The 27,974-nt window shown below is 44.6% G+C and overlaps 1 protein-coding gene across 1 annotated transcript in view; it reads left to right on the top strand.

Annotated features, from left to right (window-relative positions):
• The window catches only part of tiam2a (TIAM Rac1 associated GEF 2a), a 62,539-nt gene that overhangs the window by 8,173 nt on the left and 26,392 nt on the right, over positions 1-27,974 (top strand). The window contains exons 2-9 of the mRNA XM_083908184.1: positions 12,265-12,359; positions 13,213-14,390; positions 17,940-18,399; positions 18,595-18,767; positions 19,468-19,692; positions 22,830-23,015; positions 23,277-23,420; positions 27,257-27,313. Coding sequence (XP_083764310.1) covers positions 13,215-14,390; positions 17,940-18,399; positions 18,595-18,767; positions 19,468-19,692; positions 22,830-23,015; positions 23,277-23,420; positions 27,257-27,313 — 2,421 coding nt within the window. The 5' untranslated portion in view covers positions 12,265-12,359; positions 13,213-13,214. The remainder of the gene's footprint in view (positions 1-12,264; positions 12,360-13,212; positions 14,391-17,939; positions 18,400-18,594; positions 18,768-19,467; positions 19,693-22,829; positions 23,016-23,276; positions 23,421-27,256; positions 27,314-27,974) is intronic.

Consider the following 27,974-nt stretch of genomic DNA (forward strand, 5'->3'; position numbering starts at 1 on the left):
TTTAAGTTGAAATCAACACATTTCAAACTAGATTTTCATCTGCATGCACAAATTGGACTTAAATAGCGGGCCCCAGATGACGATAATGGCGTTTGAGTTTGTGTGTGTTTGGGAGGTGTTCATGTTTGTTCCCAGACATGCCTGCTGCTTTTGCTAATCATGCTATCATACAGTGCCGCAGGCTCTTTTTCTTGTTCTAAGCCAGCAAGTATTTTAACAAGCAGGGGATCTGCACTCATTTTTTCCAATCTCTTACCAGCACCCATATCATCTCATTTGATGCCTTGGCTTTTTTTTTTTGTTGTTGGCAAGCCGTGTAATACACAGTGGCTAGCCACAGGAGACCAAGGCCAAGTCTCATTCTCGCATAGTGTGAAACATGTTGAGAAACTGCAATCTTCTTCTGTATGCTGTTTCCAGGAGAACATCAGAGGCGCTTTCATGTCCTCTGAGACAAAACAGTCGCACAGACTCTGCAGACAAGTTAGATCAGGTTAGTTTAAACCACTATGTGCCTCTGTGGTCATTATTGCTGTTTTAAGTGGAGTGTTGGCAGTGAGGATTATTCTTTTTCTGTTATTATCCAGGCTGGGTGGAAACGCTTTCTCTCGATCGTTCACGAGTTGCATCATCTGTGATTTACTTGTTGTTTTTTTATACCTTCCTGTCAACAGGACTTGTTAAAACACCATGCAGTTGCTGTATCTCCATCAGCAATTCCAGAAACAGCGGATGACTTGTATTGAGTCGTTTTGCCTCAAGGGTTAAGTATCCATCTCCATTCCCTCTAAGCCCACCCCTGCCTAGGAGGAGAGGGCTGTGAATAAATACCACCCTTGTCCTCTCATAATGGAAAAGCTTGACCTTCTGTGACCTCTGCTGGTCAGAGCATCTGTCTGTCGATTCCTTCGGCCCGTCCTGTGGGACATCACCGGGCTGTCACCTCTGCCTGTGAGCACTAATCCAATTGGTTGAGGAATTTATTTAGCAGGATAACCATTAAGGACTGGCCCACAGAAGTGACACAATAAACTTTGTATATCGTAACACAATGTTGGTTTACTGTCAAACGGTGTGAAAGTGCTTTCTGTGTCTTTGTCCTGTGCATGACGACTGCTTAATAACCTCATTGGCATTCTCTAGCCTCTCTATATGGATTGCATAATAATGAGTTTGGCAGGAGCCTTAATTTAATCATGTCGCCAGAAGTGGTTCACATGTGGCACAGCTGCCAGCGCTTAGCTGAGTCTTGCCATGTGCTGAGAAGCGGCGCCGTTAGATGCCCACGCTGGCTTGTTTCTGTGTTATCGGGCTTTATGAGCCACATTCCGCCATGAAAAGGCTTTGCAGAGCAGGACAAAGGAGTTTGTTTAGCTGAGATTTGTCTCTGCAGCAGGAAAAATTATCTCTCGTGCCTCTGTGTTGTGCGTGACTAGAGAAACTGGTTTAGGTGTTTTTCCTCATCTTTGCACAGGTCAGTCTTTGTCGTCGCGTTTGTTTAACTTTCCCAGTCAAAGCAGTGCGCTGATCGGGTGCTTTGCGGAGCACCTGTTCCGGATTATAGGTCGATAACAGCTCCCAGTTAATTTCTTGTAATAATTCAGCAGTGAAATCTAATCTTGCCTCAGTGATTTGGGCTCCCGTAGCTTGAGCTTCACAGAATATGTGCCACAGTGTTAATACAAAGTACACACTCTCCTGTATTACTGAGGTTTGACACAAGGGTTTATATATCTATGTATACACCCCTACCCATGTTAACCTATGGCACAGATTTGGGTGCCGAAACTAGGTCATAGGTTGCACACTGAGATGGGAAAGTAGAATTTAGTACAGGAGACACACACACCCACACACTCCCTGCAGGTGTTTAAACCTGTTTGCAAATGTTGAACCCTCCAAAATAGACCTTATTTCTTAAGAAGAAGGAAAAAAAAATGAGGCCATACCTCAGTTCTCGTCTCGTGCTCACGTGTGGTTTGCATGCCTCCAGGTGTGGCTGTGGCTGTTTATTGGGTTTTGCAAAATTCTTAACGTATACTTTAATGTGGCTTAGACTGTAAGCTTAATATTTTGTCTGTGTGAAACATTAGTTGCAGAGATACTTCTGTATGTGCAGAGGAAACCCAGACACCCAGAGCTGGTGGATCTGTTGATGACTAAAGTTTCTCTCTCTGTGTGTGTGTATGTGTGTGTGTGGCTGGCTCCTCACCAGCTGTCTCACCCATCACTAGTGCTTGTGGGATGCTGAGCAGACAGTCTAGCTCAGATTTCTCTCCAATGCTGTGTGTGTGTGTGTGTGTGCTGTTGACAGTAGAGTATATAGTTGCAGATATGGTGTATCACCGTCTGCTCGGTTTAAAGCAAAGCATTTGGTTACTAATAATAATAATAATAATAGGAGCGATGAGGTTTCTGCTTTCCTAAAGGGTGACCTTTTTTCCCCCCACAACCCTTTTATTGCTTTTAAAAATGCACCCACCTTTATAGCAACAGCCAGCTCAGCAGAGACCGTGTTTCTTCTGTTCTCATCTGTTTCTCCTCAGCTGGTCACTCAACTGGAGGAATTAGCATTATGTCAGTGTGCGGTTACTCCAAGTAAGTGCAGGACTGTTTATTAAAGCTGCACTGTAAGACTCATGCTGACTTATTAGAGGCTGCAGGTCTGTTTAAGAGCAGTTGTAAACTGTGTGTGCCTGAACATGCGTGTGTTTTGACCCCCACGTCCAGCGAGCTGTATCTAAACATCATTGATTTAATCTGATGGATGGTTTATTTAGGTGTCCACACTGTTGTCCTGTGTTTACAGGCCTCTGGTGTAGGTCCTCGTCCTGATGCTGACAACTCCACCACTTTATCCTACCATCTACAACCGGTCGGCAACCACTTGGCTTGTCGCACACAGGTTCAGCAGTGTGATGAGAATACTAAAGCTTCTCTGGTGAATCATCACATTATTTCATTTAAAACACAAATGTATTGCTGTCCTATTCTGTATTTGTTCATGTGATTCAAATTCACAGCAGCTATTAAGTTCCTGGCAAACAACAAGCAAACTGTTGTGTCATTGTGTGTTCTGCTTGTTTCAGGCATATCTTACATTGTCCAGGGTTTTGAAACAAGGCAGCAAATTAGATTAATGTTGGTGTATTCTTGCAGCAAACTGACTGAGCTGCCACTTTGGATTTCAGCGGGTTAGTTTTCACCAGGCAATGTCCGTCCTGACTATTTGCATTAGTGCCCGCTAATGTGGAAAAAAACAGGCTTTAATGTGGACAGTAATTGCCTCAGATAATGACTCCTAATGGCTATCTAAACATCGGCTCCTTTGTCATCCATCTTAACCTTGATCACAATGAGCAAACCAATCAGACAAGCCCAGACTAGACCAGTCCAACCACCTTGAATAGATGAAGAGCGGCACTTTAGCTTTGTGCTCTCACTTTACAGCTTTAGAAGACCTGACTGTGATGTTTGAATATCAGCTAAAGTGCTGCGCTTGCACCAACAATTACAATGTCTATAGTTTTGTATTTCTTGCCTACTTGTCATTCACTCGCTTTTGTCATCAGTCAGATGCTCTTCTCACTTCCGCCGTCAAGACAATTATGCTAATGAATTTGATCAGAACCAGCGGAGTGATTAATGTTCTGTTTGGTCTGACTTTACCCCTTGGCCCCTAATTGACCATATTAGGATAGATGGTGCCAGTTGGAGCACCAGAATACTATGAACATATGCCTGTCCTGGCACACGGAGAAAACATTAGAATTACAATATCCATCAGTGGCAACCTCTCGCTGGCTTTGTAATCTGGAATCACGTGGTAGTGATCCCTGACTCTGAGTTAGGTTTTTGCTCTTGCAGAGGGGAAAACATGATGCCGCGAGCTGAGCTCTTCACTCTGGGTGGGAGAGGCCACAAGGGCAAACTCTTGTTGGCGTCAGAGCTCCTCAAGAATGCCGGGAGGGATTAATGCATGTCTGTGGCAGTGATGGATGGGACAAAGACCCACACACTCATACTCTTGAGTATATATATATTTATATACATCTCCTCTGAGCATCTGGAATCTGAATGCTGACTCTTTTGCGCTGCACTGCAGCAGTGTGTGCCAGCCTGGGACCTAGCAGGTGTGTGTTTGTGTACGAGTGTGTGTGTGTTTTGGAACAAATCCAGACCTACTACCCCAGATAAAGCTGCACTCATCATCAGCCCTATGTCATTTTGATTTAAAGTGCAGCCTTTATTGTGCCAGATCACGACTGGGGCACTTTTTCCTCCCCAATATTCACTTTGTCCTTTTCAAATTGCAGCTGTATGAATTTCTGCTTCTTTTGTTTCCCGTTGAGTGCAGTGATTGATGCTGCATGTGTGTAGTCGTGTGACTTCTGCTACCGTACCTGGCACTCGTCTACCTGGTCCCAAATCCCTTGTAACTCATTGTGTCCCTGAAACCTCTGGTGATTGTCAGTGACCTCTAGCAGCTGGCTCTCTATGACAGATATTGTGCTGCAGTTGTCAATGATCTGTGATGGATCACCTTAGGGAGCTTGGAGTGTGTCTCACACGGCTGCAGCAGTACACTACAGTGGCTGTTGCTATGGTAATTAGTGAGTGAGTCGCGGTGTGATTGTATTAATCACCAGAGCTCACACCATGTAGTGTGTGACAGATTATCCTGCAGCGCACAGCTGACAGCCACAGCCAATTTCACTGTAGATAATACAGTTTGCAGATGAGTTTTGGCGACTGCATTATGCAGGTTCTTTTTCGTATATGTGCAAAATGCATAAAGTCACTGTGAACCTTTCTCGCGCTTGAAATTGAAACCGACCTTCCTGAAGGTTAGCAACTTATGTTCTTTTCCTTTTCTCCATCTCTTATCAGTGAGCAGATAATCAAGTATCTGTCCTTCCCCTTTGTACAAGGAAGCCGTCATTCTTAGCCCCATCTTTCTAAGCGTGGTCGGGTGTGAGCTTGTTTATCCAGGCGCCTCAGGGTCTCTTATCTGACCCCGTGGCTCCTAAAGACTCTGGTTCCATATGCTTCGTATGCACCGCCCGTCACTCTTTCTGTGACTTTTACACTCGCCTCGAGGCGTTTTCTCTACAAACGCGCAGCTTAAAAGACGAGGGGCTCAAACTTTCCCCGATTTGCTCTCACCCCTCGTAGACAGCGTGATAATAGAGTAAAGCTGACCAAACAACTGGGCTCAGATGTTCTGCATGGATGGTGAAATGTATGCTGTACAATCATTAAAAGTTTGGAGTATCAGTCAGTCTGAAAAGCGCATAACTGCAGCTCTGGACCAAGTTCAAGTACATGCTGTTTGAGTGTCTACACGTATGCATCTTCTGTCAAAGATTTAACCCTGAAGATGACCTCCGTCTGTCCATTAAGCTGCTTAATTAGCAGAGAAGGTGATCAGAAAGCTGGGATTTGCACCTGCAGTTATGCAGCTGTGTTCTCAAGCTCTCACTTTCCATCTTTTTTTTTTTTTTACGAGGACTGTTAACCTGTTCCTCCCTCTGCCACTCACAGACTTCATGTACATAAACATAAGGAGGTGGCAGGCAGATGGTGAGAACCTCCATGAAAACGTTACGAGTCAGTCAGTATGTTTGAATTATTGTGCTAGTTTGACTGAAGACAGACTTTTAAAATGCATGTAAAGGGAGTCAAACTACTACTGCACGTATACATTCAGTCAGTGGTGGACGCACTTCATTTAATAGATGGATTCTCCACTTATGCAGGGACAAGGGCAGTAACAATTAAACGTAACGCCACATCTCTGGTTTGAAGATTTCCCCACTGCTTCTGTCAGGGCAAACCCTCGGGCGTCGTCCTCCTGTCTTCAAACACTTAACACACAGACACACATCACCCCCTCTTTTGTTTGCCTGCATGTGGTGACACATCCCGGTTAATTTAAAGTCGGCGTCGGACTCTCTGTTGTGGGCTGTCACATCTGAGAGGAACTCCAATCTGTAGAGAGTGAAGCGAGCTGACAGCACGGGGAGGCTGGCACAAGATGAAGTGTTCGCTGTGTGGGACAGAGGGAGGATGAGGAATGGAGGAGAGGCAGTGGGGAGGGATAACCTTTTTAAATTACCAGTGTCACAGAACAATAGAGACACATTTATTATGTTTGTGTATCGCTCCGTTTTGAACCTTTTTACATCCACATTTTGGAATTGGATTTCGCCTACAATTTAAAAAAGCCTTAATTATTGATATGCAAATATTTTTAGAATACATTATATCCCGCTCAGTTGTTGAATTGTCTAAGGGGCGGAGTGGTATTCAGGGTGGGAGCCAGACACCAAACAAAAGGCTTTGACCTCTCACCCCAACTTAAACCATCCCAACCGAAGTAAATTCCACCAGTCTACACCCTGAATTCCTACAACCTTTTCACATGTATTACTAGACCTTTAGATATTTTAGGTAAGGCACCAAGTACTAATCTCTGCTAAAATGAGCAATTACCATCATCCATTTCCGCCACCATGGATATTATGTTGACAAATTGCTGTGTTACTGCTGTCCCCAGTGAGCTGGATAATCAATGGCATCAAGCTATAAACAGCCTCCAACCATGACAGTGGCTCCATCATGCTGCGGTAGATGCTCATGGGCATCTCTTGGCGAGTGACCGTGTTTCATCAGATGTTGCGTAAATACACAATGTGACATAGATGAGACATCATTTATCTGTATCATCGAGCTACCTTCGTCTCTCGGTTCAAATCTCTCTCTCATCATAAAAGCATCCGCCTCAGCCTGAGCAAAGAAACTCGTAGAACTGCTCGCAAATTTTAACTCTAATCTTTGTTCTCGGGGTTATCGGGAGGTTGTAAAGTGCAGAGGCGATGGAAGTGCTTTGTTTAAAAAAACTTGATTTAAGTGACAAAAAGCCATGAGCGGTCATCTCCACTTTAAAATCAGTGGGGATTCTTGCTCACACACAGTAGAACTCCTGATATCCTCCATGTAAAATCCTCTCAGGTTTACTTTTCCTTTGTATTCCCTTTACTGCACTTGGGTATTCCTGTATAAGGCCGACACAGGCACACTGTCATCACTAAAATGCTGTATTTGACCATTATTATGATGTATTGCCGTGCAGCCTTCACCTTGTATTACCAGGTTTGGCATCCGTTCAACAGTTGACATGAATTGAAATGCTGAAGCGCGTTTGAGAGTGAAGAGGCCCAGATTCTGGATATAAAGGGATTTCCTTTGGCTCTTGCGGCTCGTTGGACTCTTAATTGATCTTAATTAAGGGTCAGACGTCTGTCTCGATGAAATTAGACCCAGCACCTGCTCCACATGAATATGCATCACAAGAGGTCCGCCGTGTCTTTTTCTTTCTTGCCGCCTTATTTTGTCATGCCACTGGTTCTCTGTTGGTGTGTTTGTTGACCAGCCTTTTAGCTGCCTCCATCTACGGCTGGACAAAGGGCTTTGAGGGGAGCTCAGACTCGGCTACAAGGACCATTGTGTTGTTAACAATGTTGTTTAGCCCTGGTGATATTGTGTCCTGCAGCTGATGTCTCTTATGTCAAGCAGCAGGCTGATGAAAGACTATTCCACAGCTGCTCATACAGCGTGGCAGCGACATGAGTGGGGATAGCATTTTCTTACCAAGATGCATTTCCAAAGGAGAACCCGGTTGAGAATTCTAGTTACACACACAGCAGTTTTTTCCATTTGCACGAGTGCTGTGTCCCCGAACGCTAACAAAGTTTTCTGTGGATCGAGAGAGTTGAGAGCAGCTTCTGGAGCTGCCTGGCACGCTCCGTCCATCTCTGGTGCTGTGTTTTGTTCTGTTGTGGCTTTTCTGAATGGGTCCAGTTTGACTGCGTGACCACAGTTATGCGAGCCATAGACAAATGAAGGCATGCCTGTGTTTTTAGACCGACGGCGGTCTCAAGTTTGTCTCTGCCAGGATAAAGCTTAGTCACAACACATTTTAGTGCATTTCAGAAATTGTAATTGCAGAGGAGGTTTTGACTTGTTTTGCTGTTCCGCCTCAAACTGAGATGCGTCTCCTCAAAATGTTCAGTCACCTTTGCAATGTTAGAGACTCTGTGTAGTTTACTTTGTGGCCCTTGTTTTCACACAAAGTTCCTTCACTTTCTTGACTTTTTTCCCTGACTCAGACTCGCATATAAACACACACATGTACTTTCTGTCTCCTTAGTAGCTGGCCACCTCCCTGGCCTCCGTCTGGGGTCATTGTGGTATTTAGGGTCAGACAAGAGCTCCAGTCATTGCGCCCTCCCCACCGCCTCTCAGGCAGTGCTGCAGCCATTATATGCCAGCTTGTCTTACTGACTGGCTGCAGACTGCTGTGGAAAACCCGCCTTGGCTGTAACAAGCCCTGCATCCTTTTTCCAAGCCAACGGAAAAGCAGGATATAGGAAAAACAACACTGAGTGCAGTGGAGACTCTGCAGTGGACACTCTAAATGGATGAGTGCTACAAAACATCCACACTTCTGTTTCAGAGGGAGCTGTTCTGTTGAAAACTTTTCAGTTTTCCTCCCTGCTCTCTGGCGTTGCCTCTTGGCTCTCCGTTACCCAGGGTTACCCCAGGAGGACTGTGATTTGCTGCTGCTCCGAAAGCCGGGAGGGAGTTTCCACACGTCCTCTGGTGTGTCTGGGCATGTGAGTCAGATGCAACGTGTGTACGTTGCTTTAAGGCTCAGCTAGCCTTGATGGGGAGAATCCACTTTGAGATCAGAGAACACCAGCTAGACTTCTCCTTTGCAAGCTCTTCAAAGAGCTTTTAGATTAAAGTCTGGGCCACTCAGGTAAGGGGCGTTTTGTGTGGTGTGTTTTATCTTTCCTTCTCTCTGTTTCTCCCAATATTCTGTAAGAAGAGGAGGTGAGGGTGAATAGGTTGTAGTGTTTCCTAATGTTCAGATGCACAGGTGTGGGATATACTGTTTGCATGTCTGAGCACAGTTTATTCTCCGCCTGTGTTTATGTTTCACTTCCACTCATAAGAATAACTGAGTTTGACGTGCACAGCTTCCTTGTCTAAAATTTGTAACTCACCCTGAAGTTGCTGCGGGTGCCTGCTCTGCCGGTGCACAGTGTACACATTCAAATAGACATTTTATTTTCTTGGCATCACGCTGCAAAATGGCAGTGGCATATGTGTATAAATCTTTCACAGGACTGCCATGTCATTTTTGGGCAGGAGCCAGACGCAGAGCTTTTAAATGTAGCCTGGAAAAGTGTAAAAGACACTTAACAAGCACTTAGATGGATGTTTGGTGGTTTTGGCTGAATCCCTGATACTGTAATATGGGCTTTCAGCAAGTGATTCATAGGGATACATTTCTCCTCATAATCAAACAACTGCCATATTTTTTAAAATCTGGTTCATATGATACAAACCCACCAAGAAGTCTTGGTCGTTGGCGCTAATATCACTATTTTCCCCCTTCTTCTCCACTTCCTCTTGTTCTATGCTTAACTTGTTGGTTGTTTTGCACGAGTCTGTGTAAGCGAGCGAAGCTGCTCCTTTTTAAGAGCCCGCACAGCGCCAGAAGAAAGTGATAAGGGTCTCATGGGGTGTGATTTTGACAGGAGGAAAGTAGTGCTATTGTTAGACGTCACTACTAATAACAAATGACCATCATTTGTAGTTCACAGCCTAATAATTCAAAAAGCATCACACCTCAATGAGAGTTGCCAATTTATTTGTCATTTGCATTTTTGATTTTTGATCTTCTATTAAAACCACCATTCTGACATATCCTTAGACCATATTTTAGAATTATTGTTTTGTTAATGTTTTTTGGGAGACTTGTGAAGTCCAGCAATATTTCTGTATCTTAAAAGGTTTCATGGTAGAGCACATGAAAAACTGCACTAATAGCATCATGCTACCTGTGGCTCAGTTCTCTGGGGGAATCATTGTGCATTTCGCACTGCTGTGTCAATAGTTTTTTCCTCCAGTTTTGGTTCTCAAGTTTAAATTGAAGGACACAAGGGTCAGAAATGCACAAAAGCACAAAACGTGTGTGTGTGTGAGAAGCTGGAGCTCCCGTTCCACAGATGCCAGGCGGTCTACATGAAGGAAAAAAGACGGTTACTTCCTTAATGCTTCAAGTACCTGCCTGGTGTGTTTATATCACGCCGAGGTGTGGCTCATTCCTCACCGTTATCCTCCAGTGCTGCAGACTCGAGATGCAACCAGTGCCAGACTAAACATGGAGTTAACGTGGGAGTCACCCAGGGGCAGCGCAAGAAGAATGCCAGGTCACAGGGTGTGTCGACGAGGGATGGGGTGGCAGTGGTCCCTTGGCCCCTGAGCAGATGGCCTGTAGGAAACCTATTGATGAGAACAGAGGGTTGAAGGGGAAGAGGGAGGGCGAGTTCAGACTGGGCGCACTGGTTTTCAGCTAAAAGGAAGACTTGTCTTGTTGTTCTCCCGAAAACAGCCGCACAATACTCCATTTCAGCTCACAGCAGAAGGCAAACGTGTGCGTCGCGAGGTTTGTGTGTTAGCACGCCTTTGAGCCTTTCATAGTCGGAGCACTGCTCTGCGTGAATAAGCTCTGCGTGAAAGGCATCACTGGTAGACGCGGAAAGAAAGCAGTCACTGTGACAAGTTGGACAACCAGCTTTATGCTGACTTCTGGTGTTATTGGCAGCTGCTTTCTTGGTCGTTACTGCAGAAAGAGCATCGTTTATGCTATTTACCATTCACGTAGAGGACGTTGGAATCAGTTTACCTTCACTTTCCTTTGCTTTCTTGGTAAATTGTGACCGGGCTGATGTTAATACAAGTTGAGGCTTAGTTTGCATGTGCATGGTGAGGGTGTCAGACATGGGATTCCGACACATTTCTGGGTTAATGAAGTGAACTCGAGCTTAAAGCTGAGCCAGCCAATTGGCTTTGGGCTGTACCCAAGAATCTGTTTAAACCTCAGCTCACCTATCATGACAGAAATGGGAATTGTTGTTTGTGAAAGTTTGATCAGGTGCATTCATGCCTACGTAGTTGTTCAATATTAGTGCTGCTTGTATTCACAAGAGAAGCCAGTGTTAAGTTACTCCTCTGATCGTATTTCTGGCCACCAAGTTTCCACCGCTACTTTTTCACACTTACATAATGACAGAATAATTCCCTTATGTGGCTCCTTGTCATGTTTGATTTTTCACTTTCACCGGGATATTTGACCTACCTTTGAACTTCAGGATTTAGTGCCACGTGCTTTATACCTAAAGTACCACGGCGTTTCCTACTCTGCGTCATCTATTAAACACATGCTTTTACAGTAGTCCATTTTGCTCAGTCAGCCAACGCTGTAATCTCACCTCACAGTCGAGGTGCATCCACGCAGGAGCTGATAAACCCTTAATTCTGCAGATCACTTAATCCTGAAGGTTAGGGCTTTAGGCGGTTGGCTGTTTACACTGTAACCTTACACATGCTGTATGTGTGCGGTGAGGCTTAGAAGAGCTAGCTCTATTTGAAAGCCACCCTGGAGTGTGAGCTGATTGTGCTGTACTGTGAGTGGGTTATTTTACACACAGAACAGACTGAGTCACTCCTGCTTCTCAGAAGATGCGCGGTGCCTCTGTAGCCGTTTCTGGTTTTGGATCCTGCCCCGGGACAAATTTGGCGGCGGCGAGTAAAAAAAAAGGCAGCAAGTTAGGATTCCAAGGTTTAAAAATAAACAAGCAGGCAAACTGTAGCCGGATCTTGAAAAAAAAAAAACATTCTCAAACCACGATCAAAGACGACGTCATTTACTTCTGGGGAGGTGGAAAAATGTGACTAATGTTTAGTTTGGATGCCTGTTTGAGGAGAGTTAAATTTGTGGGGGTGGAGTTGAATTTTTTAAACTAGTCATACAGAAGTGCCAGGGTGGCACTACTCTACTGTGCTGGCTTGTACAGTACGATGTTGTTTATTGGTCCTTTTTATCTCATGTGTTATTGGTTTTGTCATTCTTTTAAAAACGGCCAATGAGAACAATGCTCTTTTGCAGACACAGAAACATTTCAGATTCCTTAAAGGAAGACAATGTCAGCCCTTTTGCTGTTTCAGCACTGCGCTGACTTTGTTTATCCCGTTTAGAAACACGGTTTTATCTCAAATGCTGGGGGGATTTGCATCTACTCTTTAGCTGGCGTACCTGTTATCAAACACGGAGGTCATTGCATGAAGTAAATTATACAGTGCTGTGAAAGGCAGACTAAGCAACTAAGTCTCTCTCTCTGTTCATTTCAGATGAGCCACATGACCGAGGGAGAAGTCTATTTTGAGATATGAGGTGGAGAGAACCGTGCATGGGAGCTCCAATCTGAGACCAGACATTCAAACAGGTGAGTCTGAGAATTGCCTTCATAACTGGGCTTTCACTGTTATTATGATTGATCATATTTAACCCCACCTTTTAAAGTCTCTCAGTCATTAGTTTTTTTTCTCCTATAGTGTAGCCGATCTTCTTTAACTCTTATTCAAAGACTTGTGGACAGTTGAAGGTGTTTATGTGGCCCCATAATTTAATCCTGTCACAATAGTTTATGTGCCGCAGCATCAGCCCTGTAATGAAATATGTCTCTGGTCACGGCTCTCTGTCCCTAATGTAAAGCTGTTGTGGACAGCCGGGGAGTGATTTTCCCCATTGTCCTGAACTCTGTCTCACATAACAACCATGACGGCTGAATCCTGTTTGTCTGACGTGACTTCTGTCGATGAAGAGAAAGAGCGATGGAGTCGATTGACAGAGGTAGTGCAAACAGGTTAATGACCAGATGTGGCAGGATTTCTCACAGTTATGCTCTTTCAAAACCATGAGGAAGATGTTAGACCTGCTACTGCAAAATATAGTGGGTATCTATGGTTTTATGGGAATCTAGCCTTTATTGTTTATGAGTTATGTGTTCATGCAATAGCCTTAGCTAACACAATGTAGATTAGAACACTGGAGAGATGGTTGCTGGAAACATATACCATTAAAAACCAGACGTTTGCAGCTAGAATAGTCGTTTACCACATTAACAATGTATAGAGTGTATTTCTGATTAATTCAATGTTATATTCATTGAAAAAAAGAGCTTTTCCTTAAAAATAAGGGCATTTCTAAGTGAGCCCAAACTTTTGAACGGTAGTGTATTATACCAGTCGTAAGCATGAATTGTGACACTGGTTTGTTTTCGTTTTTTCCTCCGACAGAGATGGGAAATTCCGAGAGCCAGTACAGCATCCAAGGGCCCAAAGGCACCAGCTTTGTCTTCCTTGGGAAACCGAAGCCATATCCACTGAAGCTCCGTTCAGCCAAAGATGACTCTTTGTCACCGCATACATGGTGGAGAAGTGCTCCTTTAGGCTCAGGGTACAAGGCCAGGTGTATCGGCCGTGGCTGTTTGTCGCCTCCTAAAAGCAGACAGCCTTACTCCACTCGCCACTGTGACTTAATTTCTAAGGGGCTTAAGGGCAGTCCAAGTGATCATCGCTGGCATCGACCTCCTGGATGTGCTACGCGAAAGCGTCATATGTCAGATGAGTACGAAGATAATCCTTATGGGGCTGAGCTCAATGTGAACGCCCTGGAGAAAGACGGCGATGAACAAGAAGTTTTAGAGGAACAAAGCAGTCCCCGCGTGGTGATAAAGAAGGATGGCAGTCTCAGGGTGGAGTTCACCAACACCTCTGGCAATCCCCTCATTCTGGATGAGGCCACTGGCCCCGTGCAACTCCTCAAGTTCTCGCCCAATGTGGAGTCTGCCTCGACTTCCAGTCTGCCTGGTTCCAGTGGTAGTGGGCTGGATGGCCACCACTGTGGTCCTCCACCTGCCTCTACCTCATCCACAGCCAGGACCAGCAAAGGAAGCTCGCTGAGCTCCGACGGTTCTTGGTACGACAGCCCCTGGGGGCCCAGTACAGAGATGTGCGAGCAAGACCAACCCTCCTCTGCCAGCAGTACTCAAGTTCAGTCGCCCATCCACGAACATGACTCGCTCAGCGAGCAATCTCCCCCTGTATCGATCACAGATTTCTACAGGGACTCCTCAATGGCTGCCACCTTCCCCACAGCCGGCGACTTGTCGTCCCAGTTACAGGAGCCGCCACCAGGGCGGAGGCCACACCGAGCCTCCTTCGCATCTGTCCTGGATGTGCCCTTAGAGGAAGAGTGCTCCGAGGTCCGGCAGTACTCCTCATACACTCTGCCCTGCCGCAGGCCCAAAGCCCACACCATGAGCGAGGACCTGGACCACCATCCTGACCAGGAACAGCACCAGGAGAAGAGTGTGCCAGAATTTGGCTCTCACAAGAGAGACTCCATCAAAAACCGCATGAGACGCTTCAGTGACTGGACGGGCAGTCTCAGCCGCAAGAAGAGGAAGTCCCAGGTATGATAGTCCACGATGGGGTTTTGGAATCACATTGATATAAATGTGTTGCTTTATTTCATTCATCTCTACCAGCCTTTCTCGCTTTACTAGTGTAATGTTGATGTTTTTTACCAGGCCACACGAAATGATTGTTTGGAGCTAATAGGCCTAATCAACATTGTGCTAATGTAACCGACATTTGTTTTCATTTAAAAGTTACACACAGTAGTTAAACTCATCATTTTTTATGTCGTCATGTGCAGTTCTTTAATCATTAGCCCGAGAGGAACAGCTTATTAAACAGGATGACAGCACTAAGAGTCATACACAGACATTCAGTCTGGCAAGGCTTTATGTTTTTTGATCGTGAGCCTCAGTGGTTGTCCTGGCATGGCCGGCTAACCAACCACCGTCCTGTGGTCCTTTGCAGCACAATACCAGCTGTCTGAGGACAGGGCACAGCGGGGTGGCACAGAATGAAATTTGTAAGGCAACCAGTGCTGAGTCTTGTTATTTTAATGATGGTGGAACAAGGATGAGCAGCACTACCTATTACACATGCGAGGCACCTACGATGAGAAGGCGGGGGACGATGTGCAGATGTCATTTGAACTTTACCTGGGTGGGTGCATTTAAGTTTTTAATGCGTACAGATTGTGTGTGAAGTTGAGGGTATTTTGATATTTTTACCCCAAGATTTAAGGTTTCATTTGAATCGATGGCTGATCTAAGATGCTGTAGTGAAATATTAATGTATGATACGCAGAGCAGACAGCTGATGTATGTTTTCCTCTTTGTAAAATAACACTTGTGTTAACAGGCAGGGGTCAGAGGAGATGCTGGAAATAACCACAAGTTGTCTGCATGTCGTTTACACGTGTTTAAGAGCAGTGTGCTCTACAACCACCACGGTCTTAATAGCTTTAATCTGACAAAACATTTGTTCAAATGGAGCCTGAACCAGTCTCCTTCTCTACATTCAGCCTTTGAAAGCAGTCGCTTCTGCATTAATTTGTTAAGCCAAGTTTTTAGGAAACACTGTTTAGGCAGCGCCGGGAGAATAGCTGTAAGCCTCTGAAAGGCTCTGGTAGAGAGCAACTAAATCCTAGCTAAAGATTTAACTCCACCCCTCTTCTAATGTTAATGAATGACTCGAGGTTGTCCTTGGTGTTATGTGGTGCAGATTTTCTGGGCTCTCCTCACAGTCCTTAAGAGTAAATCTGCTAATAAGGATTGGTGTTCAGTCACTTGGTTCTGACAACAGACCAAAGGACAGAATAGGGACAATCGCTGCATTCAGATGTTTTTTTTTTTCTCTCTCTTGGGAATTTGTGAGCTTCTCCTTGTACCTAAATGGCACATGTTGCTGAGTGTAATGTATGATACATTTTGCCTTGACACTGTCACCTGAGTGTGCAGTGACAAATACCGAAGAGGCAGCCAGTAATCATTTTGAGTGTTCCACAGCTTTCACTTTGCATTAGTAATGTCTGCCTTTAAATCTCCTGCTTGACATAATGCCATGTTAATCTATGGCCATGTGCAGGTACTTATCCAGTTTGGGGCCAGACGAGTATCCGCATGTTAATGTTGGTTTGTTTTCTTATTGACATAAAGCTGATAAAAGGCCGGAACATTTAAATGGTCAGAGGTGATAGACGCGAAGAAGAATATGTTCCCTTTCACAATTTAGGGTGCTTAATATAAATACTAGAAACATATAGAACAATTGATTTGACACCTCCAATTTTCTTTAAGCAAATAACAAAATCCCAATGCTAGTTGTCGGTGTTGACAACTTGCAGACTTTGAGACGACTTGGCGACTTTTCAGACCCCTCGAGTGACTTTTTTCCCCCCAAAAGTTACTAGTGACAAATCTAATGAGCACTTTCTGAGGAACAAAATTTGCACGAGTGAGCTGCATCTGGCTCGATTCCCTGTGGGTGGAGAACTGGTCTGGCTGCAGACACAGGGAGGGAGGGAGGGAGGGAGAGAGAGAAGCACCGTGACCACACAGCACAGAGTTACAGACAAGAATGAGCTGCACATGTGCAGTGCAGCTGGCCGTTTACAGACCAATCTCCGATCTGTATTGTTCATCCAAGTAAAATAGTGTCTGCGAAGGTTTTCTCCTCCCTTAACCTATAGCACAAACGTCCATATAATTCTATTACAGCTTGTTGTTGTTTGGTAGTAATTTCATTGACTGTCAAAGCTTTATGGCACATTTTTATACAGCATATCTGAGGGTTGGTCACATTGCCTCTTGTCAGCAGGTCTTCCAAAATCAGGAGCATTTCTCAGCTCTGGTTCAACCTCCACTTGGCCTCGAGAATGTTGTTGTGGGTTTGAACTAAAGGTCACACTGTGACCCTGATGCCAAAGACCAAGAACCTGCCCTTAATGAAAGTCAGCTGGAAGAAGGTGAGGGAGAGGGTGGGTAAATTTGGGCTGTGCCTGGAGAAGGAAACGAGGGGAAGTCGCTGAAAATCCACCCCTACAGCTGCAGTATATAATTACTGCAGTGACAGTTGTACGTAATAGTCGAACAAAGGCTGTCCTTAAGTGAACAATGTGGGTTCGCTGAGTTTATTGCTGCCTTGAAGCTAAACAGGATCTATGTAAAGTCTGGTTTCAGGATGTGATAAGAAAAATGAGGAATTCCTCACCAAATATTAAGGAATGGCACAAAACATGGATACAGACATGGTCAGAGCTGAGTGAGAATCATGAGCAAACAAACACGTAGAATAAGCATCGTCGTGATGCCACATACTGCGTCTGCATGCTGAGAACACTCCACTTTGTAGCCAAGGGCAGAATTGATGCTGCAATCTACTCAAGTGTAGGTAGGCTGTTATTAGACCCGAGAAGAGGCAATTCCATCAAGTGTTCATTTGAAGAAATGGGAAGCTAAGGCAGACCTGTGATGACGTGACATTGTCTGAGCCTGGAGGGGGTCCAACCTCCAAGGTGCCATCACAGGAAATTGTCCCACTTTCTCAGCCTTGCAAAAGAGTTGGAGACTGTAATGCAGACTTTGAAGTAGGTTTGAGTGGTTTGACTAGATTTTTTTTTCAACATTTTCTCTTGCAATTCTCCAGTGCCCCAGGGCTAATTGAAAGGCCCACTCCCAGTTTCGGTCTGTGCGAGCTTGTGGCCAAAGTCCTTACTTTTTTAGAACTTTTTATTAGCACTCAATATTTTTTTATTTCATCAATCATCAACTGAATAATTGATTAAAAGAAGGACTGCAGTGTACTTATACATTTTGTATAAAAAGCAACTGCAATTACATTGTCAGTGAGCTTCGTTGTGTTTTTTTTCTCCTCCTTTGACTTGTTTCATTCCCTGTTGCCTTTGATATCACAATTCATTAACGGGTGATGTTAGAGTGAAAAGAACACCACAGGGCAGACCAGTCACTGGCAGTCAGAATGGTATAATTGCCTGTTTTAGTAGGTTTACCTCGGTTCAAATATCCCAGGTATACCTGCTCATTCCAGTGTGATAATCATGCTCATCATGCCTTTCTTTCTTTCCTACTTTTCTGACCTAATTATAGGAAACCAGGTACAAGGACCTGAGTGACGCTTTTGACAGTGGAGTCGATGGCCTGACGGCAGACACCAGCTCTCCTTCCCAGGTCTCCAGCCTCGTCTGGTTCCCAGGTGCGTCCAGGACCCAATCCTCAGGAGCCATTCACCAAACGACCAGCGACGCCCTCCGCCAGAACATTTATGAGAACTTCATGAGGGAGCTGGACATGGGCATTGGACAGGGAGGAGGAGGAGGAGGAGCAGGTGATACAAAAGACCCATCTATTGGCACTGAAGAGGGCGAGAGTAGCTGCGAGTCGGCAGAGGGCTCTCTGGAGGAGCTCGACCTACTGTTTGAAAAGGAACAGGGAGTAGTCCGACGGGCTGGCTGGCTTTCTTTTAAACCTCTTGTCACGCTGCACAAAGACAGGAAGCTGGAGCTGGTCAATCGCCGCAAGTGGAAGCAGTACTGGGTGACCCTTAAAGGTGAGCCTGAGACTGTGGAGTGGCAATTTGGGAGTAAAACTTGCTGTTTACATCCCAGCTTTTGTTGAAGGTTTTTAAAGCTGCAAACGTTCACAATATACACTTAGTGATGCACATGAATCATTCATTACATTTGTGTCAATCTCTTGTCCATTATCTACCTTTGTGTATGTATTCCCACACCCTGTTTTTCAGGATGTACGTTGCTCTTCTACGAGACTTATGGGAAAGGCTCTTCAGAGCAGGAACTGTCTCCCCGCTATGCTCTCTTGGCCGAGGACAGCATCGTCCAGGCTGTTCCTGAACATCCCAAAAAGGAGAACGTCTTCTGCCTTAGCAACTCGTATGGAGATGTTTACCTCTTTCAGGTAACATGTTCCCACAGACACAGTTACAGTGCAGGGTTTCATATGAGAGGCACTACTTCCTTTGAGTGACGCATATGAAATGGCCAGTTTCAACTTTCGAAGGACATGCAGGGCCCACGTTCTCAGCTAAAATTCCTAGTGCACATCTCATTTGCCTGTTGTGCTTACTGACCTTCATACTGGTACCAAATTCATGCAGAGCCCTGGCTTCTTCCATGGCAACTCCTACACTCAAAATAACAAGCTTCATAGGCTGCACTGGGATACAGTGTCCTTACTTACTTACATGTGATAAAATATTGACATAGCCCCAGAAGCAAGAATGGAGAAAATAACCTCTGTAACATAAAGGGATTTGTCTTCACTCACCTTGCCACATGGTTCAGCATGAGTCATTCCTTTCTAAAAAGGGGTTCACAACAAATGTTCTGCGTACAAATGAGTCATCCTAGAAAGAGGAATATGTGCATGAAATGTCTTATTTAGGGTGAAAATATATGTTTTTCAGCATCACTTCATAACTTCAGTTTCTCTCAAGTCTCTCATAGTTGTTTTTTATTGATCTACAAAGGCCTAAATTGCCACCTTATGATGTTATAGTGATACATGATAGAATAACACAGCTGTGTTAGCAATGTTAGCAAATAAGGAATATTAGCTTTGCTACTTCAAATTAAAACATGTCTCTTTGGCCTTTCAGGCTAGCAACCAGACCGACCTAGAGAACTGGGTGACATCCATCCACTCGGCCAGTGCCTCGCTGCTGGCTAAGCGCCAGGGGAAGGAGGACACTGTGCGTCTGCTACGGAGCCAGGTCCGCGGTCTGCTGCAGAAGATTGACATGGACGGAAAGATGAAGAAAATGGCTGAGCTGCAGCTGACCGTCGTCAACGACCCAAAGAACCGCAAGGCTATTGAGAACCAGGTGAGATGATAACAGATGAATCTCATGAGTCACTGAGAATATTGGAGGGTCCCTGTTGGATTATTTATTTTATTATCAGCTGATTTTTCAAACTCCCGTGTCATTATGTCTGTGGGCGAGTAAAGTGGCCTGAATGCATCAGTCCCCAAACGCATCACAAGGAGCCCAGGGGAGCAGCTTGCCTCCCCGAGCGTCAAATTGTTATTCCAGATGTTTCCCAGTAACGGTCTCTCAAAAAATGCATTATCCTCCTCCTCCTCCTTCTCCACAGCCTGGGGGAGAATCCAAAGCACCTAGCACTGTGCTTTAGCCTACATTCAGCTGATTACATGAGTATAAAAAGCCCATAACCTGTAGCTACGCCAGAAAACAAATACTTTAACAAGACACAAGTGGTTGTTGTGAAATGTGGGAAAATCTGGCTGATTTTGTGTACTTGCACCTCAGGTAGTCCGAGACCATAAGTGTCTGTTAAAGCATATGTCGTATGTGATGCCAGTGGCCCATGTCCATGCACACTTACTAGCATTTCAGTGCTAGAAAGGGAAAAAGTAACACTCTCTATATCAGGAGTGCTGTTATTTGGTCTTGCGTTAAAACACCTTGAGTGGAAGCTTAAATAAGAAGTGCTGCAAGATTTACACAAGTCAGCGGAGTCGTGATGAGTGGAGATGTCACTGCCTGGCTACGAGACTGACTGTGAGCCTGGATCTGTTTCCATTTAGCCAGTTATGCCAGTTCAGAGTAGACGGAAGAGACAGACGGGATTGGAGTCAATGATAGGGTCAGAGGGGTACGGGACAAGACTCTGGTACAGGCGCCCAGAGGCTGATGATAGATTTAAGGTTTTGGTGGGGTTGTCTAGCACCAACAGGGCACTACTTTGATGTTCCCACCCACCCCCACCCATGTCTACTGAAATCAGTGCCAGCTGACATCTTTTGAAGTCTCTTTGCCTCCTTTTACACACACACACACATATACACTGTGATCGAGTTGCATTGAAAGACTTATTATACATTAGAGCTTTTACCGAGAGCATGGAGCAGATGTTAAAGAGGGGGAACAAGCAAAGATGAGAATCTGTTGAAAGACAGACTCGTATCTTCTGAGGTTAATTGCTCTGAAATTGATGTAAATAAGAAGTGCACAGAGGCCAGATGGGTCTAAACGTGCCTTGCTTTTCGTCGATGTTGGTTGGTTGTCCTATTGCTACTGAGTACTACCTCTTTTATAAAGCAGTAAACTCCATAAACCAAAAATCCCATTCGTCAGTGATACACCCTGGCATGAATCATCAAATTGGATTTTCTGCCACAGACTATTTTGGATATCTGACTTATTGGACGAACGCATACAGATTACGTGTAAAGACACGCATGGATCCTCTGGAATAAGTTATACATAGATGTGTGGTTTTAGGAAGCAGCGACTCACTTAAGTTTGTCTTTGCTTGTGAAGAAAGGGCTGATGTACTTGGCGATACCTCCATCCACTACGTCATTGTCAAAGCACTTCTTTCTCAGATCACTGTGTATTTGCATATATAAAATGAGCCAAATATAGCAGGAGAATAAAAATGTTCCTTTGGGTATTTACGAGGTCTTTGAGTAACGCCAAGAATTAGACCTGTCAGAGTTGGTGTCGCACAAAGTGAAAATGTGAAAGGAATACACTTTTGTCACTTTACCAATTTAAGAGATGAGAACACAGAGACCACAGTCATCCATGTCTCTGTGATAAATCATTAGCTTTGGTGGTTCATGTTCATTGACTCTGTATGTAACCTTTATTCAGAATAACTGACCTTTTTTTAAAAATTTCCAAATGATCCATTGGCAATGAATGGCATTAAGCCGAAGAGACTGTGGCACTTCCTCACTCGGGGTTACGGTGGCCATCAGTGAATATTATTGAATCAAACGCTTTGACACGTTATAACGGTAGCACAAGAAGAAAAGAGTCGTAAAATGATCACTCTCTGTAATGGCTCTACACATATACAGCTATAGCCAACGATAACCAATAAAAGCTGCTGAACGTAAAAGATCAAGTAGAGGCTGAGCTGTGAAATGTATGGAACAAGGGTGTGTTTCCTTAGCTGGGATAATGTTCTACCAAAGGGAACAACTCTGAAAAAGTTGTATGTGCTTGTAGTAATCAGGGTTTCTCTGATTTTTAACTGCACTGGGTTTCTTGGAGATAAAATCTGAGGTGGATGCCGTTAATCCCTCACTCCTCAATTATTGAAATGCCAGAACACAAGGCCATTTGTAGCCAGAATTTGTTGACTCCAAGCAGCAGAGCTCACAGCACAATAATGGCTGAACATCACTGACTTGTTAACCAAGGCCACTGCTACATATACATAGAGCCATTTTCATGGGGTTTAGTGCATAACAAAGCTCAGTTTGGTCCCGTGGCGATCTCTGTGCAAGGTCTTTGTTTAAGATGTTAGACTTTGTTTGAGTCGAAGGTTCATAAAACAGCGCTCCCCCGTCCCTCCTCAGCTTTGCTGCTCGTCCTAAAGAATGCCCGTTAATGTGAGTGTGACCTAATGGGACAACGCCATAGGGTGTGTTATTGTGAATGAACTCGCAGCGCAGACGAGACCTATTAAAGTCAGTTGTTATAGAGGGTTGTTTAACTTGAGTGTTCTCATTAAAACAAGTCTCCAGCCAGCAGAATAAGCACCTTCTCATAGCTTACATAGTGCACGCAGGGATGGGGAGGGCAACTGTAAATTGTGTGTGTGTGTGTGCGTGCGTACTTGTAGGTTGTGTGTGTGGTGCAGAGTTTTTAACGGGTGGTCTGTGCAACATCACAATCCTCTCTAGACTTACATAAAAAATGGGCATTTAGATTTACTGCGCACATACTTGCGAGATATGCAGTCACCCCTCACTACCAAACCTCCCCCAATGTATGCCCTCACCTTCTACCAACATCTGCAAGCAATTGCATCTTGATGGAAAGCACTCAACTGACCCCAGATCTCTTTCTTTGACTCCCCCTTTCCCCTCCTCCCTTTTCTAAAGCCATTACCTCCCCTGAAAGTCTCTATTCTCGGCCACCAGCAAATTTAGTGGACTCTGAATAACAATTTTTTTTAATTAAAATTCCTTCTTGTCCTTCAGATCCAGCAGTGGGAGCAGAATCTGGAGAGGTTCAACATGGACCTCTTCAGGATGCGCTGTTACCTGGCCAGTCTTCAGGGTGGAGAGCTGCCCAACCCAAAGAGCCTGCTAGCTATTGCCAGCCGCCCCACCAAAAGCACTCTGGGACGTCTGGGGATCTTCTCTGTCTCCTCCTTCCACGCACTGGTGAGGAACCCCAGGATGAGCACTGGAACAGACCAATCAGAGAACCAACAGCTTCTCTAGCATGTTTTTTCTGGAGATTTTCCTCTCTCATATTTGATGCGTCAGTTTCAATTCACATGATGTCGAACAGTAACCCTGCAATCCTTTTAATCATAATACTCCCGTTATGAATTACTGCAGGAAGAACCTAATTATGGTTTTGATTAGATGAATTATGATGGTTGATGATTATCCTGTCCTGATATCGTGAAATCTGTTCAGATCTGTTCCAGAGATGAAGCCACGCTCAGGAGGCGCTCCTTCTCCCTGACCTATAGACAGCGCAAAAGAGGTCTTTTCTCTTCGCTCAAAGGCCTCGACAACCTCACGAAACGAGGCCGGGACAAGAGGCCCTCTGTATCGCAGGTATATTTTTGTTTTATTTCATACGTTTCAACCCTTTGACTCGAAATCTCATACACAAATATGAGAAAACGTTGCTGGAAAAAAGCAGCGTTGTTGGTGTTTTCTTTGTAATCAAACGCAGTGCAGATTTCTTGCCTTAGGCTAAAACTATGCGCTGCTCTGTAGCTTCATCTATGTTCAAGATGTTGGTTGCACTTTGCTGCTATTTTCTTGTCACAAAAATTACCATGTTCTCTCTGCGTGTGACATTTTGTGCCTGAAACAAAAAAGCAACAAAAAAGAAAAGACGAGTAGAAGATTTTTCCTTTTCTTTTTTTAAATATGTGACTTGTAACAAGCCCGTGGGGAGTCACTTCTATTATAAAACAGATGTGGTTGTAAGATGAAAGACCGCATAACAAACTGCACTCGTTTCTGTGTTTGTCTAAAGCCCGAACGCAGCACTTAGACCTCGAGGTGACACTAATCTCATTTGAATAACGGCGGAATGAAACTCGTCAGGTGGTCTGGATTGAATAGTTTGGTTTGGTACAGTATGGTACGTATTTTTTTGCGTTTCCATTAGGAAACCAATGGTACCAAAATAACCTGCCCCAACTGTTCCATTCTTAACAATTTTGTGGTGGTACCAAAGTGAAATGGTAGGATATGGTAAGACCGGCTCCACCCATGACAATCTGCTGATTGGGCGACGTCACTGCCTTGTGATTGGTGTAAATATCCAATGGAAGTCGAGGCAAACTCCCCCAGTTTATCGCCTCCATTAGTGTCTATTGTGTCGCATCCAATGTCGTCGTTTGGCACGATGTTCAGTCAATCAAAGGTACTGTTGTCAGTCGAAACGGAAGCCTGTGACACAGGGCTTTACCATTCCAATATGTACCATTCTGTACCAAACCATACCACAATGAGAACACGGCATATTCATAAGCAGGTCTGCACATGATTGATATACTGTACACTGTACACTGTGTGATAGTGCAGAGGAGAAAAGCTGCTTTCATCCACAACACCCTCGGTGCATATTTTGAGCGTTTGTTAGTCAAACAACCTGAAAACATGTTGTTTTATTGCTTACTCACATGTACAGCATATTCTTGTAGTCACATGCTGCTTATAGCACATTTTTCCCCCTAAGGAGAGTTTATTAATTAGATGCACATAAGCTCACATCCCCCCCTCTGCTTTCTGGTAAGCTTGAGTGCAAACCTCCCATCATTGTAAACAACGGGGAGCATTCTTTACCCATATATGCAGGGGGAATCTGAAAATCCTCTTAGGTTAGTAATTAGACCCATGGCAGGCTATTTATTTATTTACAGAAATCCACCTCTCTGTACGCTAAAGGTATGGCCCTGGGGGATGTTTTTCTCTTTGGTGGTCTATTTTAAGAATTGCTGCAGGAAATTTGTCTTTTATGGACCTCTGTTCATTAGCTGCGACTACAGGAAGTGAGAAGGAGCATGGTTTTGATTAACAAGTCCCTTTTCGCAGTGATATCACTACGGCGCCGCGTTGTTTATCGCGTAAACACAGTTAAGAGCCAGTCATGTTCTTCACAAAATGCCCCGTCCCGTTCCACTTGCCCTTATCGAGTTCATCCACCTGCTTTGTGATATTTATGTTGGATCATTTGCATACAGTACGTGTGTGTGTGTGTGTTCTTATTTTCTGGGGAAGTCCAGCCTGTCGGCCTAATGAGGTTCAGTTACACCTCACAGCGCAGAAGGCCGAGGTGGCGCTGCAGCTCACACATGAATTATTAAAAGCCATATGTGGTAGATGGCATTCTCCACTCTTCCCTCAGCCCTGCAGTCATCAGCAGATGGTTGGTGTAAGACGCTAAATAACAGCCTCTCTCTCTTTTTTTTTTTCTTTTTACCTTTTTCCCCTCTTTTTAGTGCGTGGTCTTTCTTGTCTGTACACGGAGTCAAATAAGGAATATTTACTGGCTGTTGGTGATTTTCAGAGTGCCGGGTTTTCCCGGGCATCTGCTGTTTCTGTGTTGTTTGAGCGAGCGGTCGTTGCGTTGTCAGTTTCACTTTTCTGTTACTCTTTGGGAGAAGTGTAGCCTTGGCCGTTTTCTGAACGATGACATCAGCTCCTTGGCTGGACATGTTTGGCTGGAGAAGGATTTGGACAGCGAGGCCGTCCCACGCGCCAAACTTTTGTCCATGGACTTAATCTGTTGTTACCTTCTCAGGTTTCTCAGACTGCGCTTTTCTCCAAAGATATACTTGCTCTCCATCCACCTCCCCCTCTCCGCAAATCCACTGTGTTTTAGCTTATTTATTTCCCCTGCACATTTTATCTCTTAAGCCCAGAGATTCATCCCAATCTCTTCCCCAATTTCTCTCATTTTGTCTTCTCCTAACTCCTCTTTCCCCAGTTCTCAGAGCATAAACATTGGAGCGTTACCCGGCGGTCTTTCTTTCTTTCTTTCTCCCACAGTTTCCAAACTGACTCATCTGTGTTGACTGAACCTAAATCCCGTTTACCACCGCGATGCTGCTCTTGACAACAAGTCATGCCCCCCTTCCCCTCCCCACAATTTCCTTCCCTCTCTTCTCTCATCTCTCATCCGTATTAACAGTGCTATGTATACAGTAAAAGACTGGCCCAGCAGGCTGTGGGAAGTAGGCCAGAAAGGTCTGAGGATTTGTGGGAGAGTTTGTGGAGCGTTCTAAAAATAGCCGGTTACAGTGAAGCAGCACTGTTTACAGCCACTTCATAATGTATTTGTGTTGGTGAGGTAGATTTATAGTCTGCTCATTAACAGTCGCTTACATTGTCGTACTACCATAGTTTTTCTGATTGCGGAAGAACCATTAGAAAGGGGGCGACTCTGCTGGTTGCAGAACTGGGTTTGAATGGAAGACTTTGGGGAAAAAGTCTGCTTTATTTTAAAGTAGTTAATGTCTGTAAAGTATTTGTTCCAGGTCTTTTTCAATTGAGTATTTTGTCAAATTTATAAATGATGTTCCCATTTAGAAGAAAATGGATGACGAAGCACAAATTGGTGACATTTGTGAATGTCATGTTGCAAAACTATGTCGGTTAAATTGCAAAGGACAGAAGACGAGGTCCATTTTTTTATATATAGTGTTAAAAGACGACATTTTGCAAGAATTTCAGCCTCAATTCAGTCACAGCAAAAAAAAAACACCTGTGACATTGTGTCAAGAGCTTTATTTTATAGCTAAATGCTCTATTTCTGTCAGCAGCTGTGCCACCGACCATGTCTGCCCCGTCCAGTGACAAACTATCTCAGCAAAACCTGATAACTGCAGCCATTTTGGATGAGGACTGGAGTTACACTCTGACATAATGGACAGTTCCTGTCACCACTGTGTTATAGAGTTGTTAAAGCCGTAGAGTCACCTCCAACTCCGGGGGTTTAGCCAGACACGAATCCTTTTAGAATCTCAGGTCAGGGAGAGGAGGTGGAGAGGAAGATTGAGTGGAGAAGTGAAAGATTTCCTCTCTATGGGGTGAATTATGAGATTTTGAGGCGGGAAGAGTTTGTCCTCTCCTTATCTGTTGCGCGAACATTTCCCTCCCTTTCATCTCCATGCAAAACAAAAACCACTCATCACACACACACACTCACTCACTCTCCACTCCTGTAGCTTCAAAAGCGACAGACCCTGTGTGGAAGCAGTATCAAAGTGCTGCACTCGCCACACGTAGTTTTTAATTAACTATGTAATAGCTCCATAAACTACATAATAGCACTGGATGTGTCTAAATATTGTGTTGCCTGAGCAGCTGGGCACCTAATTGCCCATGAGTCGATCTCTTATCTGCAGTTCTGACTCTCTGTTCCTTGATTTCAGATCTTTGAGAGAGACGAAGGAGGTCAAACATATGCGCTGCCTCCTCGGAACGCTGAGGTAGGTCACAGCTTTTAGTGCCTTTGTCTGTACATGAAGATCTAAAGGTCTGATATGTACATTTTAAAAAAACTCCCACGACCATCTGTCTCATCATTCCTTGTGGCGCAGACCATTTTATGTGCTGAAATATCAGTTTCAGCGTGAAATAGCCATAGCTGAAAAGGGTCAGCTGTTGCCTTGACCTTGGCCGTCTCTCATGGCTTCGACGGTGCGCTGTGTAAAGATATTTGTCCAGGATCAAAGCAGAGATTCTTTCCATGTAGATGCGCGGGTGTCTGCAAGATGAACAGGCAGCAAATCTGGCAAGAGGTTTTTACAGCAGTGGGACCTTGTTGCACCCTGTTGTGGACAAGAGTCCGCTCACACTGCGAGTAAGTTAATGGACGCGTGAGTGAATGGTAAACGTGTTGAATGACCGAGTGTGAATTCCGCTCATGTGACCAGCGAGATATTGGATCCTGTTCGTTGAGTGTTTACGTGCTCGGATGTGTGAAACACTGCTGTAAGCTTTACCTCCAAACAATGCTGATGTCGTGTCTTTGTCCTCTCGGGTCAGGCTGTTTCATCTCCTATTTCAGCAGCTGAAAAGGAAAAGCTGGGAAATGTTAATGTATTTACTGGTCTGTAAAGGTCGTCAGTCATCCAGGTCATACAGTCA

The sequence above is a fragment of the Microchirus variegatus genome (assembly GCF_963457635.1).
Source record: "Microchirus variegatus genome assembly, chromosome: 21".
In the NCBI taxonomy this organism is placed as follows: domain Eukaryota; kingdom Metazoa; phylum Chordata; class Actinopteri; order Pleuronectiformes; family Soleidae; genus Microchirus; species Microchirus variegatus.